The 13,329-nt window shown below is 35.6% G+C and overlaps 1 protein-coding gene across 1 annotated transcript in view; it reads left to right on the top strand.

Annotated features, from left to right (window-relative positions):
• The window catches only part of GNAI3 (G protein subunit alpha i3), a 36,619-nt gene extending 23,290 nt beyond the window's left edge, over positions 1–13,329 (top strand). The window contains exons 4-9 of the mRNA XM_006197410.4: positions 1,429–1,586; positions 3,512–3,640; positions 7,538–7,667; positions 8,084–8,237; positions 11,858–12,070; positions 12,161–13,329. Coding sequence (XP_006197472.1) covers positions 1,429–1,586; positions 3,512–3,640; positions 7,538–7,667; positions 8,084–8,237; positions 11,858–12,048 — 762 coding nt within the window. The 3' untranslated portion in view covers positions 12,049–12,070; positions 12,161–13,329. The remainder of the gene's footprint in view (positions 1–1,428; positions 1,587–3,511; positions 3,641–7,537; positions 7,668–8,083; positions 8,238–11,857; positions 12,071–12,160) is intronic.

Here is a 13,329-nt window from a genome sequence, read left to right as displayed (position 1 = left end):
GGGACTGTAAAGTTTTCAAATGTTAAACAAAGCGCTGTACCAGATACATAAAAGGACTTGCCAACTGTTGAGTGTATGTTGTCAATCTGTGTACTTTTTCAACTTTCCTCGTTTGTTCCTTTATTTAAAATTTTTATCTCTGAAAAGAGGGGAGGGCAATATAGATACTAGATAAAGTTTCTTAAAGAGGGTTGGGTCTAAGTATTATTGGAAAGGATCTCAAAGGAAGAAAGTATTACTTGGCAAAAGCCATTAAGGCTGAAGATCCTGAGTTGGGCAAAATTAATTGGAATGTGCTAAGGTTAATTTTGTTTTGTTGAGGTGGATGCATAAGTTTTGAGAATACACAAGTCTTAGGAGTTTTTGTGTATAATTTGACCTATGGTCTGAAATGCTTTTTGCTTGCTAGTGTCTTGTCCTAATGACAACTTGTAATACCGCTGATTGCTCCACTTCCCCCACTACTTTTTCTTTACTCAGCAAATGGTTTTTTTAGTACCTGCATTTTTTATAGTTATGTGGCATTCTCCTGAGGCAGGTAAATATTAGATTTGAGGTGGGGAAATCATCCCATGAGATCTATATTAAAGTATCTCAGGGTTGAGTAGAATAAAGCAAAGCAATCAATCACAATTCTCATACCCTTTTCTGTCCTCTCTACCTCCCACATATTTTAGGTGTAAAAACTGTCACCACTGAGAAAGCTATATCTATGACACTTGAAGTTTTGATCAAATCTGTCTCTGTAACTTTCTTTTTCTCCTGCTGCCTTTTTTTCCTCCTCTCTTATTTAGCAGATTATTATTCCTTTGGGGAAACCCAGAGACTGAGTTTTCCCTGAGAGATTTATTTCCCCCACTAGGCTTCCAGACTTCTTAAATGCCTCAGTCTCTTCTTCTTCCTGTTCCTCTGTCTGAGCTTAAGAGAGAAAAAGAGAATATGATTTCCTTAAACTTGATTAATGTTTTACTCCCTATGACGTGTTTAGACTTTACCTCTTACGTGCTAGTCTTCTCATTTTTTTTTTTATTGTAGGCTTCCTTTAACAGAATGGGGATGTATTACATGTATATGTCTCACAGATCTTTTTTTTTTCTGTCAAAAAAAAAAATGAGTAACCAGGATGGAGATTTGTAGGCCAGTCAGAAGAGATCTCTTCCAGGGGATGGTGGTGTGTGGAGAAGTGGAAGGGGGAATGAAATCTTTCCTCCGCTCAGCTCTGCACTTCTAACTGTAGTGGAGTGAGAAGGGGTCAGACTTCATTGTAAATTCTCTCAGACTGCACTGCCAGGAGAGGTCTCTTTAATACTTCTTTAAAAATAATAATAACATATAATATGTGTGTGCATGTGTGTTTTAAAAAGACTCTTGTTAAATCTTTAAGAAATGGAGAATCATCTGTCTCTCTCTCTTAACTGCTTTCTTCAGGACGATGCCCGGCAGTTATTTGTTTTAGCTGGCAGTGCTGAGGAAGGAATCATGACTCCAGAATTAGCAGGAGTGATCAAACGGTTATGGCGAGATGGTGGGGTGCAAGCTTGCTTCAGCAGATCCAGGGAGTATCAGCTCAATGATTCTGCTTCATAGTAAGTAATTTTCCTCTGTGAAACTATGACAAAATAACTTGGTGACCCTAGAGAAAGTTCAGTGCCCGTTCTTCAGGAAATGTTTAAGGAACAGACACTCTTAGAAGTCTGTAGGATCCCTTTACAAAGATTGTTTCAGTTTAGGGTTATAGGCCCTTAGTCGTTTGGAGAAAAGTAATTCTTCTTGGAATGTAAATGGGAGATTTGGCATCATGAAAGTAGGCCCATGGTCATTTATAGTAAGCAACTGAAAGAGGAGATAAATCTACTGCAGCTGGGTCCTGGGTCTCTTCCAACTCAGTAAATTCCCTCTGCATCAGGGCTTTACACTGATTGCCAGCTAGCGAGGAGAATGACAATTGTGGTATCCTTTTTATGCATACACTCTCTGTGGCTGGCCTGCACTATGAATTTCTCTGGTACTAGTCACCACTTATAAATCTTTTGCCAGATCACAATAGTAGACTTTGTATCAAAAGAGAATGTTGGGAGTGAAGCTGAAGCATCTGTTTGTTAAGGATATTTTCTTGAGTGTTGTGTAGTTTTAGAGGATTTGTAATTAATACTTCAGTTAAGCTATTATATGCTATCCTATATTGCTTCTTTTACAGTGAGCTTACTTATAAGACCTATATTCAGAATGTATGGGTTTTTATTCATAACGTGCTTTTGGGGGGCTTGGTGAGTTCTTGTTACCTGTATTCATCTCTGTACTAAATGAAGGAATTTTTAAGCATTAAGATATTTTCCCCAATATTATATGTTTCTACTTTTCCTATCATTCTAGCTTAAATTGTTATAAGAAGAAATTAAATGATATTTGAAAAATTTAGCTTATTCTTTAAATGAAAACTTGACTTCAGGAACATTTCAGGACTCTTGCCCATCTCTCAATAATATTTCTTAGTTGTAGATATATTGGTAGTTTAAATAATTCTCCCAGTAGTCTTCAAAGCTTACTGTAATTTTTTAAACCATATATTCAGTAAGTTCTGAATCCTCTAACTACACCTGAAGATATATGATTTATAGAATTTTTCCCCATAATTGTTGATCTAAGCTTGACTGATTCCTTAACATTAATGATGGTACTTGATTTTATAGAAGATCGTTAATGATTCTCTTATAGTGGTATCCCCTATTCAAGAAAAAATCTTTAGGAACTGTGAAATTGTGAAGAATTTAATTTAGTTTTGAAGCAGTTTTTTTCATTGTTTCACTGAACAAATTAAGTTTCTTTGGAGGTATTTACAATTTGTTTTTGGCTTGAATTAAAAAAAAACCCTTTTCTGTTTCGTGAGTCAGAACAGGAAATACTCTTTCTTACTGAGTTTAGTTCTTTTTTTAATTTTAGTAGTTCAAATAGCATTTTCTAATGTTCTAGAGAATGTTTAAACATACAAATAACCCATTAACTTTAAACGTCTGAGGGCTTTTGTTTTGGTTAGATTTTTGTACTGTACAGTGTGCAGTTGATTTAGTATTAAATTTCAGAAATCTTTAATAAAGAGTAACATTTCCATTTTTTTTTTTTTACAGTTTGATTTTGGTAGAATTAAAGCAACCCCTCCCTTTTTTTTTAATGTAAGTTCTAGGAATTGAACCCAGGACCTCATACATACTAAACATGCACTCTACCACTGAACTATACTCACCCCCAATTTTGGTAGAATTAAAACCGCTTCTGTGTAGTGTATGTAGTGTATATTGTATATTCTGTATAGTGTATATAGTGTATATTGTCCTGTGCTTGGTTCACATTTTTTTCTCATTATCATTTCTGTGGCATTGATGATCTGATTTGTTCTGCCACTTTAGAGAGGTTCAGAATCTACTTTTGGCAAGAAACTTATTTATTCAGGTGACTTGCTGTGCACATGATTGGTTTTACTAGGTAAAAATAAATGTGTATTTTACTTACTTAGTTACCTAAATGATTTGGATAGAATATCTCAAACCAACTACATTCCAACTCAGCAAGATGTTCTGCGGACAAGAGTGAAGACCACAGGCATTGTGGAAACACATTTCACTTTCAAGGACCTGTACTTCAAGTAAGTCATTAGCCTTTTTCTAGATATGCCAAACACAAGTATCTTTCCTTTAGTTAGTTTCTCTTCATCGGGATAAAGTTTCTCTAAGCAGTATTCCTTGATTTAGAAACTTATCATATTCATCAGCCAGTGTTTGCCTGTTTTAACTGAATCGGGGCCCAAACATTTCTTCTTTCCCCAGATAGCATCAAATATTTGTGTCCATTTGGAGGAATTTAAATTCAAAATTAAATTGTAATGTATCAATAAAAGCAATCATATGATTACCAATTTATTTTATTTTAATTTTATTCTTTCAGCTGCTTTTTTTTGGAATCACCACAACAGGTATTGAATGTTTGTTGTGTAGAAGGGTAACAACAATACTAAAAGGATAGAAAGCCAGTGTTTTGGTTTAGTTATGTGGCTTTGCTCTGGCATTTTGATATTAAAATAGAAATGCTTTTTTCACCAGTGTCAGTCCCTTCTTTTTGGATTGCACTTCCCTTTAAGTTTAATGGAACAGAGCTAATATTGTCATGGCCTTTGACTGATTTGTGCACAGTATCATGTACAACTAAGTTCTTAATACAGTGCAGAATGGAATATTGATCTGGGAAATAAAGATATTTTGGGGAGTTATGACATATAAACAATTACTGTTTTAGACAGAAAATCCTCTGAACAGAGGATTTTCTCATCAGCATTAGTAATTCTGAAATAGGCTTTAGCTTGTCTCTGTTAATGGTCCTTTGTAAATAATAGAACTGTCTTTTTGGTTCCTGTTTTCTGCTTTTGTGACCTTTGAGATAGGAATAAACTTTCCCTCTTCAATATACGATATATCCTTTTTAGCTGCCTCAGTATCTTTGTAGAATGTGATATTCAGCATTGTTGCATGCAAATGTAGCTTCTAGCTGAGATACTCTGTTTTCTTTTCTCTGAAAAAAATTGCTTCACAGGATTTGCAAAATCTACACTGAGTTTAGGTATTACTAGATACTAGTTGATGTCTTGATATCTGTTTTTTAATTTAAAAAATTACACAGTTTTTAAAAGTTGCTTTCCAGTTACAGTTATTACAATACATTGGCTATATTCCCCGTGTTGTACAATACATTCTTGAGCCTATCTTACGCCCAGTAGTTTGTACTTCCCACTCCCTACCCTCAACTGGTAACCACTAGTTCTCTTTATTTGTGAGTCTGCTTCTTTTTTCCTATACTCACTATTTGTTGTATTTTTTAGATTCCACATATAAGTAATACCATAAATATTTGTCTTTCTCTGTCTGACTTATTTCACTTAGCACACTGCCCTCTGAGTCCATCAGTGTTGCTGCAAATGGCATTATTGCATTCTTTTCTATGGCTAAGTAGTAGTCCATTGTATATATATAACACATCTTTGTTACCCATTCATCTGCTGATGGACACTTAGGTTGCTTCTATGTGTTCACAATTGTAAATAATGTTGCTATGAACGTTGGGGGTGCATGTATCTTTTTGAATTAGTGTTTTTGGGGTTTTTTGACTATATACTGAGGAGTGGAATTGCTGGGTGATATGGCAGTTCTACTTTCAGTTTTTTGAGAAACTTCCATACTGTTTTCCACAGTGGCTGCACCAATTCACGTTCCCACCAACAGCATACAAGGTTTCCTTGTCTCCATATCTTCATTTGTTATTTGTAGGTGTGGTTTTTTTTTTTTTAATGTTAGCTTGAGGCTTTGAAATCTTAATACAGCAATACAGATTTGAGACCTGGTGCAGGAAAATAGCAGTTCTGCTGAGTATTTTTAGACTAGAAGAGCTGCTTATCGTTAGTGCTGATGAATTTGCTTAACGAGAGTGGCAGAGGCTCCATAGATGATCAGCTGTGAGACTGAGTGAGGTGTCCCTGGGTGCTGTCAGATTAGTAATCAGTGTGTAATTTACATTGTCGCCTTTATTTATTTAGTGTGGGAAAATTTTTTGTTGATGTTGTCATAAATTAATCTTTAGTTAGGTAAATCCTACTGGTCTTATGTCAGGATCAATAGCCAGATCTTATAAAGGTGCTGCACCCACTTTGTTGTTGGCATGTAGATATCTGATTACGAAGTACTGTCACTTCTTCCTTTTCCTCTTCTCTCTAGGCAAAACCACTATCCATTTATTCAGTCATTTATTGAGCATCTGCTATATGCAAGGCATTGTGTAATTGCTTACTTGCCTCTCAGTTATGAGGTAATGTTTATAAAATGTTGATATGTTAGTGAATGGTACTGTAAATGTTAATATGTGCTAAAAGCCCACCTTGGGAACTTCACAGTGTTCTATCAATTTTATGAACTTCATAGAAAGAAATGGAGGAGCAAACTGAAATTGCTGGTGTACCAGTGTGTGTCTCCTCTTGAAAGATGAATGGTGAAATATATGATGTTAGCTTTCCTAAAACCAATAATATGACCTTATATTAAGGCCAACTTGTGACAGATTGCCTCATTTCAGGTGCCATGATTAATGGTTGAAAAGAACTGGGTAAGAGTAGCGAAAAGAAAAAGTTGGGTCGTGAAAAATTGAGATGACTGTTCTCTTTCAAATATACATTGAGAAATTACTCAACTATGTCTTATTTCTGTCAACCTCTAGAGGGAAGATTCTCTGGAAATAGACCCCTAGTCACTGTAGATCTGACACATTGAACCAGCTTGGCAGAGTTTAACCTTTGAAAATGTTATCATTGTCATAAAACATATGTCTTAAGAGTATCTAACCATTTGTCCGCGTACCTCCTCAGACCCTAGTACCAGCTAAATGACAAGGCAGTGCAGGTTCTCCTTTTACAACAGGAGGTAGGTAAGGACACTGCTGTCAGAAGTTCAGCAGTTGACTCAGGATATCAAGTAAGCCACCCAGAAGGGAGTAGTGGACTAAAACTGATCTGGAGTGGAACATAAAGTGTGTGAACAATTGAGACTTTGTTATTAATTATGTTAAAATAAGACTTGGAGTTGGGAAATACTGGTTAAGTTTTGTGTTTAGATACTGGGTTTGTAGAGTCCTACCATAAAATATAATTTACTTTTTTCCATAATTAATCTAATATGTCTTCCTTAAAGTAAAGAAAATAATCTCAATTATACCTCAATTTTTTTTTTAAAGAAAGAAACAAAAAGTAAGGAGACAAACTTTTGAATTGGTAGAGCTATGGAAGTAGAATGCAAGTTGAGGATTTATATTTTTTCATTTTCCTTTTTTAATTAAAGAGATAAACCATTTTGAGAGGTAGAGTGGTGCTGTGGATAAGAGCTTTGGTGCTGGAGTTAGAGTTCCAGTCTCCATCTCTTGTAGTGGGCAAATTATTTAACATCTGTGCCTTAATTTCTTCATCTGTAAAATTGGGAAAATAATACTGCTGACAGGAGTGTTACGAGGGTTAAATTAGTCACTGTAATTTAGGGTGTTCAGGGTAGTGTCTGCCACCAGTAAACACACAGTAAATATTAGTTGTTATTATTATTGTTACTATCCTAAGTTGTATTACTCAGCTTTTCATTTTTCCTGTCTTTTTTCCCTCCTTTAATCCATTCAGTGCTTACTCTGCTGACTTTTGGCACGTCTGATATAAGCTTTGATTATGAGGAAGCTCAACTATTTATCTAAAATGAGAATTTTTCATTCTTAATTTAATTTTCTCATTATGTTCTCTTTTACATTTAACCACAGATAATTATTTTTATTATGTTTTATCTGCTCCTTGTTTGTCTTTTTTTTTTTTTATTATAAACAGGGTTTTGAATGTGCAATAGTAAGAAATCACCTAACCATTTCAGTTTAGGAAGGGGTGTGTATGTGTGTGTGAGAGAGAGAGGAAGAGAGAGAGAGAGAGAGAAAGAGACCTTGTTGAAATTGTGCTTTCTTTCCCCGTACTCAGGATGTTTGATGTAGGTGGCCAAAGATCAGAACGAAAAAAGTGGATTCACTGTTTTGAGGGAGTGACAGCAATTATCTTCTGTGTGGCTCTCAGCGATTATGACCTTGTTCTGGCTGAGGACGAGGAAATGGTATGTTGGAGCTTCTGGTAAATAAAAGGTCTAATGTAGGCAGAAAATGGAAAATAACCCTTAGGAAGACTTTGTGCATCCATTTACTCATTGAACCAAAACTTAATATCCTTACTTTTTCTCCTTGTCATTCTGATTAGATTTGCAAAACATTGATCCATGTCCTATCAACGCATAAGAGATAGGACAACACATTGTGTATGTGGGCAGGATTAAGTCCCCTTGTTAGCCAGTCCTTACACCCACCTTTCAACCTCCAAGAATTACAGAAATGAGGGCTGACTCAGCTTTTGTGTTATCAGTGTCTGACTTGTTTCTGTGATTCAGTGCTTTTAAAACCTGTTGGTCTGTTTTTTTCATGAAGTTCATCTACTTTTAGTTTGCTACCAACCTGCCATCCTTTATTTCTTTTTCAGAACCGAATGCATGAAAGCATGAAGCTGTTTGACAGCATTTGTAACAACAAATGGTTTACAGACACTTCAATCATTCTCTTCCTCAACAAGAAAGACCTTTTTGAGGAAAAGATAAAGAGGAGTCCATTAACTATTTGTTATCCAGAATACACAGGTAAGGGATCATGAAAAATTTTTGTTGGAGGTACACATGTTAGATCCAAATTTTAGTGCTTTCTACAACTTGTCTTTTGTTTTGAACAATGTGTGGTTCTCCTTAGGGAAAGTGTTCACTGGTGGTGGTATCAACATTAAGCATGTGATTAAGACCCCTTAAGTCTAAAGTGCTATTCCAGACATAATTGAGTTTACAGTGTTTATTTTATATTCCTCTCCATTTTTTGAGGCAACTAGAGAAAGATAAAAATCAAAATTTGGTGTAAATATATTCATAAAATACAAGGGTAAAATGCAGATGCTTGTTATACTCAGGAATCTGACATTAGTTGTAGAAAGAGAGAATTTCCTTTTAGTATAAAGAATTTCCTTTTAATATAAAATGTTCATTAATAGAAGAGCAAAAGAAGTGGTTACCTCAATGAGATCAATGTAGTCTTTTTCTAGAGGAAATGACACTTGGAGTGAGATGTAACAGGATGAACTAGAAATCATCAGGCAGATGGGGAAATAAAAACATTTTAGAAAGAGGGAATAGTGTATATGAATAATTATGAAGTTAAAAAATGACATGATTTGTTCTGGAACCTAGGAGGAGTTTGATATTGCTGGAACTTTAAGTGGTGGGGAGGAGTGGGCAGGGATGGCCATGGAGGGCATTGTGTCTCTTGCTGAGACAGTGGGGAGCTACTGAAGGATTTTCATTGGGGTACATGATGTAGTAGAAACTGTGCTTTAGAAAGATTATGTGATGAATGGCAATATAGATATTAGGGGAGTTGAAATAGGACTCTCTTAGGATGCAGATAGAAACTTCTGGTGATGATACAAGGATATATCATATTAGTCACAGACAGAATGCAGATGGTTCTTAAGGATGCAGTTAGAATTAGGAAATAGAAAGCTGTCAAGAACTCTGGAAGCACCTCTTTCCCCATCTCTTTTTCTCTCCTCTCTATATTGTCTATTCATTCTCTCCTTACTAATTTTCTCTGCTACTTGGTTTATGTGAAACGTTGGCCCTGCTACAGTTTCTGTGTCTCTTCCATTTAAAACACCAGGCTAGACTAGGGTTGGTTGGTGTGAGGTTCAAATTCCTGAGAGAGAGATTCTGGCCAAGGTGATGTCACAAAAACCCTTTCTGTAGTCAGTCAGTCAAGGTCAGAGATAGAAATGTGAGTGCCAGGGTTGTACCCTGTGTCCTTTAGATCAGAGTTGAGTATTTCCAGGAAAGGAGAGCTGTTGTTAGTTGAGCAGACATTAAATGCTTGGTATAACAAGATGAAAGGTGTAGCTAGGGTAAGGAAGTGAGAAGAGTCAAAAGTATTCCAGAGTTCTGTCTTGATTGAGGGCTGGTACCGTGATCTGAATTCCTATTTAGGAATGTTGGTTTTGAAGTATCTGTGGAAAATCCAGATGGAGATATCTAATAAGTAGTTATATATGTGGCCTTGGAGCTTGGGGAGAGGTTATGGGTTAGTAACAGGTATTGATTTGGGATCATGTGTAAATAAAACATGGAAATGGATGAGATGACCTAGCGCGATTATACAGAATAAGGAGAGAAAAGAATAGAATGAGAGTACCAGCTTCTGTTGGCAGGAGAGAAAGGAAAGTTTGTATAGGATACAAAGAGAAGAGTCTGGAAAGCCAAAGTATCAAGCTAAGAGGATAGTTTGAGGAGTGGTGAACAATATCATGTGCAAATAAATAAAATAACATTTTGAAAATGGCCCCTTGAGTTAGCAATCAGGAGATTGTTGACTGTTATGGGGAGCATTATCAGTGGAATGATGAGAGTAGAGCCAGAAACAGTGAGTTACTGAGTGGGAAGTGAGGAAATGAAGAGAAGGATAGCCTGCTTTTGAGCAGCTTAGATTACAGGGGAAGGAGGGATCTGAAAATGTTTATAGACTTACAGGTCAGATACTGAAGCAAAAAAGAAGTTACACAAAGTGGATGTAACTGATGGAGCAAGATTTGTAAGCAGGTGGGAAGAGAAGGAATCAAGAGTAGGTAGGATAAATGGATAAACATATCATGGTATGTCTGTACAGTGTTCGTTGGCACTAAAATAGAACAAAGTACTGATAATGCTACAAATTCAATGAACCTCATAAACATACTAAATGAGAGAAGCCAAACAGAAAAGTTCACACTTTTATATGATTCCTTTTATGTGATATACCCAAAATAGACAAATCTTTACAGACAGAAGGCAGATTGGTTGGAGATTAACAGGATATTGGTGCAAAGGGAAATGGGGAAAGATTACTTAATGGGAATGGGGTGTTTTTCTGGAGTGGTGGAAAAGTTTGAAACTAGAGAGACGTGATGATTGCATAACATATAAATAAACTCAATGACACTGTATTGCAAACTTATGTAACTTTCATTTCAACTTTTGAAAAAAGAGTCTAGACAGAGCAATTGAATTTTGAACCAGAAAGAAGACATCTCTAAGACCAAAGGTACAAATGAGTGCAGATACAGGTAACTTTTTAAGCGAGGTTGTGGGCTAAAAAATTGAGATATAGTTTAAAGTCCTATGACCTCTGTTTTCTTGAGGAAGTTAGAAATGTGGTCATCTGTTCAGAGTGAGAAGGGAGATGAGAATTGGGTAAGTATAGAAAGTAGCCAAGTTCTAGGATGGGAGAGAAATCTTACTTAAGACAAGTAAAAGGATTGACGTTAATGTTCAGCAGGGAATCTTCACACATAACAAAGAAGCCTCAGGCTATTTCAAGCATCTACCAAACAATCTTCCTTCGGTTCTTTAAATATTCTGTTTAAATAATAGTCATTTCTTTCTTAAGCTTTTGTTACTTAGTCTTCTTTATATGCTTACTTGTTATTTTTTGTCATGCTTAATGTCACTGAAAACAGCCCCTAGTTCAGAGGAATGACTGTGTGTATTGTCTTTGAGATTCCCTCAGGCTGTTCTGAAGGCTCACTATAGACAAGCTGGTGTAGGAAGCAGGCAATTAAGAGTGCTAATTACAAATGTTGTTGGAAATAGGGTTTACTTTTGGGTCCTCTCATTTGAAAAAATAACAGATTTATTGAAATACAATTCACATACCATAAAATGCACCATTTAAAAGTGTAGAATTCAGGTCCCTTTCCCTTTTTGCATCTGCTGGTTTACCTTTGGTTATTTAAATGATTGCCTTAAGACTCTGAGGTTAAACTCCTTAAAATTGGAATGATTTTGAAAAGAAGTCCGGCTTACTGTTTTGAATTGTTTATTTCAGCATCACTCCAAGGAACACACATTCTCTGACCTTTTAAACAGTTGTGTTCTTCTAGAAATGCATCCTCCCTAGTTTCCTTTTATACTTTCTAGATTTTTTTAGCTAAAAATTCTAAATGAAAGAGAAACAGAAAAGTTTTTTTTTCTGAATCTTTGTGATAATTTTGTTTTACTTATGAGTAAGCGAAATTGTTAATGCCATCATCATTACTCTCAAGGAGAATATGATTGTAGAAAAGTAGAAATCTATTTATATTCATTTGGGTCATATTCCCTCTCTCCATAAGTAAATGGTGATGGCCTAACTTAGTTGACTCTAGGCAGCTGTAATAATTTGAACTGAGGATATTGGGTGTCTGCTTCAGGTTCCAATACATACGAAGAAGCAGCTGCTTACATTCAGTGCCAGTTTGAAGATCTGAACAGAAGAAAAGATACCAAGGAGATCTATACCCACTTTACCTGTGCCACAGATACCAAGAATGTGCAGTTTGTTTTTGATGCTGTTACAGATGTCATCATTAAAAACAACTTAAAGGAATGTGGACTTTATTGAAGAGTATGGATATTGATAAAAGGTAAAGCTTTAGACAGTTTATTTAGAGTGATGTAGTGATGTCTCTTGACTTTGTAAACTTTTTCTAATTACAAATGTTCTTCTTTTCTAGTTATTACAGTGTGGAGTGTTGAGACCAGACTTCTTTTGCTGTCTCATTGGGCAGCTGCAAGCATGAACGGGACCAGGGAATGGCAGCAGCATGCAGAATCTTAGCACTCTTTAGCACAATCTTCTGTATTAGGGAACTCTTAATTGACACGAGATGCTAAAGTCAGACATTGGAATTGGAACAACTGTAAAGTATGATTCAGTCATCAATACATCACTTGGATTTCACAATCACAAATGTTTAGGGCAGATGTGAAGTTGAGGTGCTGCATTCCAGAACTTCAATATGTAGCTTATTTTTTTTTTCCCTTCTTAACAAACCACCAGTAGTTCATTTTTAAAGTTTTTTTTTTCATCAAGGGAAGAATAACTTCACTAAATTTTATTTCTTTGCAAAAGAATCTTTATTAAAACACAAACAATCTTAACTATGCACATGATGTGACCAGATCATCTTGAAAATATTCCTCTTAGTAGGAACTGTTTGTTTTTAACTCTTGGTATGGTCAGAATATAGTATTTCCATAATTACTTAATTCTTTACAATTATTGGGGCTCTACAGCTTTTTTGGATGAAATTTATGTCACTATACTGTTCCAAGTACCATTATGGTTTCTAAATGGTAATTACATTGAAGAATTCTGTAATAGGATTCTAGCTCTTTTTTTTTAAACTTACGGTTAAAGGTTGACCTGGTTTAAGCTGATTACCAAATTACTAGATAAATACTATATAGTATGATAAAGTCAACTTCTCAGATACAGCTGCACTGAGGGCAGCTGTCAATTAGAAATGCAAATTACAAAATTCGAAACAGAACTAGTGACTTTGCTGCTACGTATTTGCTAAATTGACCACTTTGAATCTTGCTTGTTTGTCTCAGTTATAGGGAGTTTTGTAAAAGATGCCCCTTGTTTTCCATCTTCCATGACCTTTTCTGTTGGGAAACATCTAAAGTGTATTAACAGTGCATGCTTTTACTTTGTCAATGTGGTGCCAAATCCCTGTTTGCCATTGTTTTCACTGTAGCAATGTTAATTGTAGTGATCCTTAGTCAGTACCTTCTTTTGCTGAAACTATTGATTTTGGGACTTTTTTCCACTTTGCCGTGTGTACAGATTTTAATCTGTTATAGTTGGCAGCAGTATTAAAATGGTGAGTAAAGAGTC

This window comes from Vicugna pacos, chromosome 9 (assembly GCF_048564905.1).
Source record: "Vicugna pacos chromosome 9, VicPac4, whole genome shotgun sequence".
NCBI lineage: Eukaryota > Metazoa > Chordata > Mammalia > Artiodactyla > Camelidae > Vicugna > Vicugna pacos.
The sequence above is the reverse complement of the archived record's forward strand: the minus strand, read 5'-3'. Positions and strand labels throughout refer to the sequence as shown.